Source organism: Pundamilia nyererei, unplaced genomic scaffold (genome assembly GCF_000239375.1).
Source record: "Pundamilia nyererei isolate P.nyererei 1_Seehausen unplaced genomic scaffold, PunNye1.0 scaffold00129, whole genome shotgun sequence".
Classification (NCBI taxonomy): Eukaryota; Metazoa; Chordata; class Actinopteri; order Cichliformes; family Cichlidae; genus Pundamilia; species Pundamilia nyererei.
In genome coordinates this window covers 1,869,270-1,870,951 of record NW_005187530.1, presented here as the reverse complement: position 1 = coordinate 1,870,951, position 1,682 = coordinate 1,869,270, and the positions used below count along the sequence as shown (strand labels likewise).

General features: G+C 45.7%; 1 protein-coding gene across 1 annotated transcript in view; it reads right to left on the bottom strand.

The window, feature by feature from the left end:
- Window positions 1-1,179: 1,179 nt before the first annotated feature.
- LOC102214363 (steryl-sulfatase-like) overlaps window positions 1,180-1,682 on the bottom strand; it is a gene marked incomplete at its 3' end in the record, with an annotated part of 3,799 nt that continues 3,296 nt past the window's right edge. The window contains exon 5 of the mRNA XM_013913386.1: window positions 1,180-1,317. Coding sequence (XP_013768840.1) covers window positions 1,180-1,317 — 138 coding nt within the window. The remainder of the gene's footprint in view (window positions 1,318-1,682) is intronic.

Genomic DNA, 1,682 nt, shown 5'->3' with positions numbered 1-1,682 from the left:
GTAAAATATTGTAGCAGTGAAATGACAAACACACTCAGCAAAGTTAACTCTTCAACACATTTAGCCATCTGCACCACCCTGGTTGTCAAGTCCAGAAACTCCACATTCACAATGTGGCTGCCCCCTCATTAGATCAGTAACCGGCTTTGATTGATTGATTGATTAATCACCTCACGACCAGCTCCCGATCATCAGTCGTTTGGTTGTAAGAAAATCCAACCTGTTTGAAATCCTGTCGGCCGTCGTGAGGGCGTCACCGCAGCCTCTCACACTGCGCACGCACAAACACAGAGATGGAAGTGAAAAGACGGAGCAGCGGTGCAGCCTGTGATCTGGACACAAGCGATGGAGGCACAACTTGTAGAACTTTGGTTCCTCTGAGCCTTTTCGATGTGGCCTCACAAAATTATCACGACCACAACAACCGTGAAAATAGTTGGATCTACATCGCTGCTCAATCACAGCTGATCAATGCTTTTTATTAGCAATTTAGCAAAGTTGATGGTCTTTGTGTGTCTGTGTGAGTGAAAGACAGAGAGCGAGAGATTTTCTGTTATAAGCTTCATGTTACGGACGCACAGTGTGAGCACTCAGGTCACATCAGAGCATCGGGCCGTATAGTGTGAGACCTGCATCGTGACCTACCAACTTCTAACCCCTGCGAGTCAATCCAGGGGTTAGAAGCATCAGCACGGCGTTTGCCCAGCTTTACATGCCCTCCAGAGAGCCTGTTCTTCAACAGCTTCACTGGCTGCCCGTAGATTATAGAGTCACTTGCTAAATATTGCTTCAACCTGGTCCCTCCCTACCTGTGCTCCTCCTTTCTTAGGTCTTTGTTCATCGCTCACCTTGTTGTTCCCTCTGGCCGTCTCACCACAGAGCAGAGCTCATCTGTTCCCCGGCTCTGGAATGAACTTCCTCTTGATATCAGGAATATCTTCCCTTATTCCAAACTGGCTTAATCTCTTCAAGCACTGACTCGAATTGTTTTCTATCCTTTTGCTATTTGTTTTTATGCTTTGTAACGTGACCTTTGCTTTTTTCAAAGGCACCCACAAATAAAATGTATTATGATTATTAACCAAATGGTTAAAATCCTGCTGATGTATACAGGCAGAAAGGTCTTCAGCTTTAAGCATTACAACCAAGAACAGTTTTCCGTTTTTCTTCTCGGTGTACCTTTATATATTCCGTTCGATCCCCCGTGGACATCGCCTCTGGCAGAGATTTCCTCCAGATGAGCCCCTTGATCTGAAGTCAAGTAAACAAGAGTTTTTCCTCTCAAGCTGAGTCTGTCCAGCATCTCCATGAGCTGACCTGAGAATACACACAGTGCAAACTCCAGTCTGTAATTATTTGGAAACATTTTTCCGTTTGAGTATGAATAACAGAACGAGAAAGAGAAACTGTAAAACAACGCATGTGTTAAAGCTGCCGGGCAGGAGGAAAAGAGGAAGACCTCAGAGGAGGTTCGTGTTTGTCGTCAATGATGTCAAGCAGGAGAGTGGGTGTGACAGAGGCAGAGGGACAGAGCGGGATGGATGCAGATGAACTGTGGTGACCCCTAAACGGAGCAGCTTAAAGAAGGAGGAAAAATACATCTTCTATATTAGATTGGTCAAAGTAGGCATCAGTGCTCGCTGGCTGCTCTGCTTTCTTTCTGTGCCTCTCTCCTCTATCTG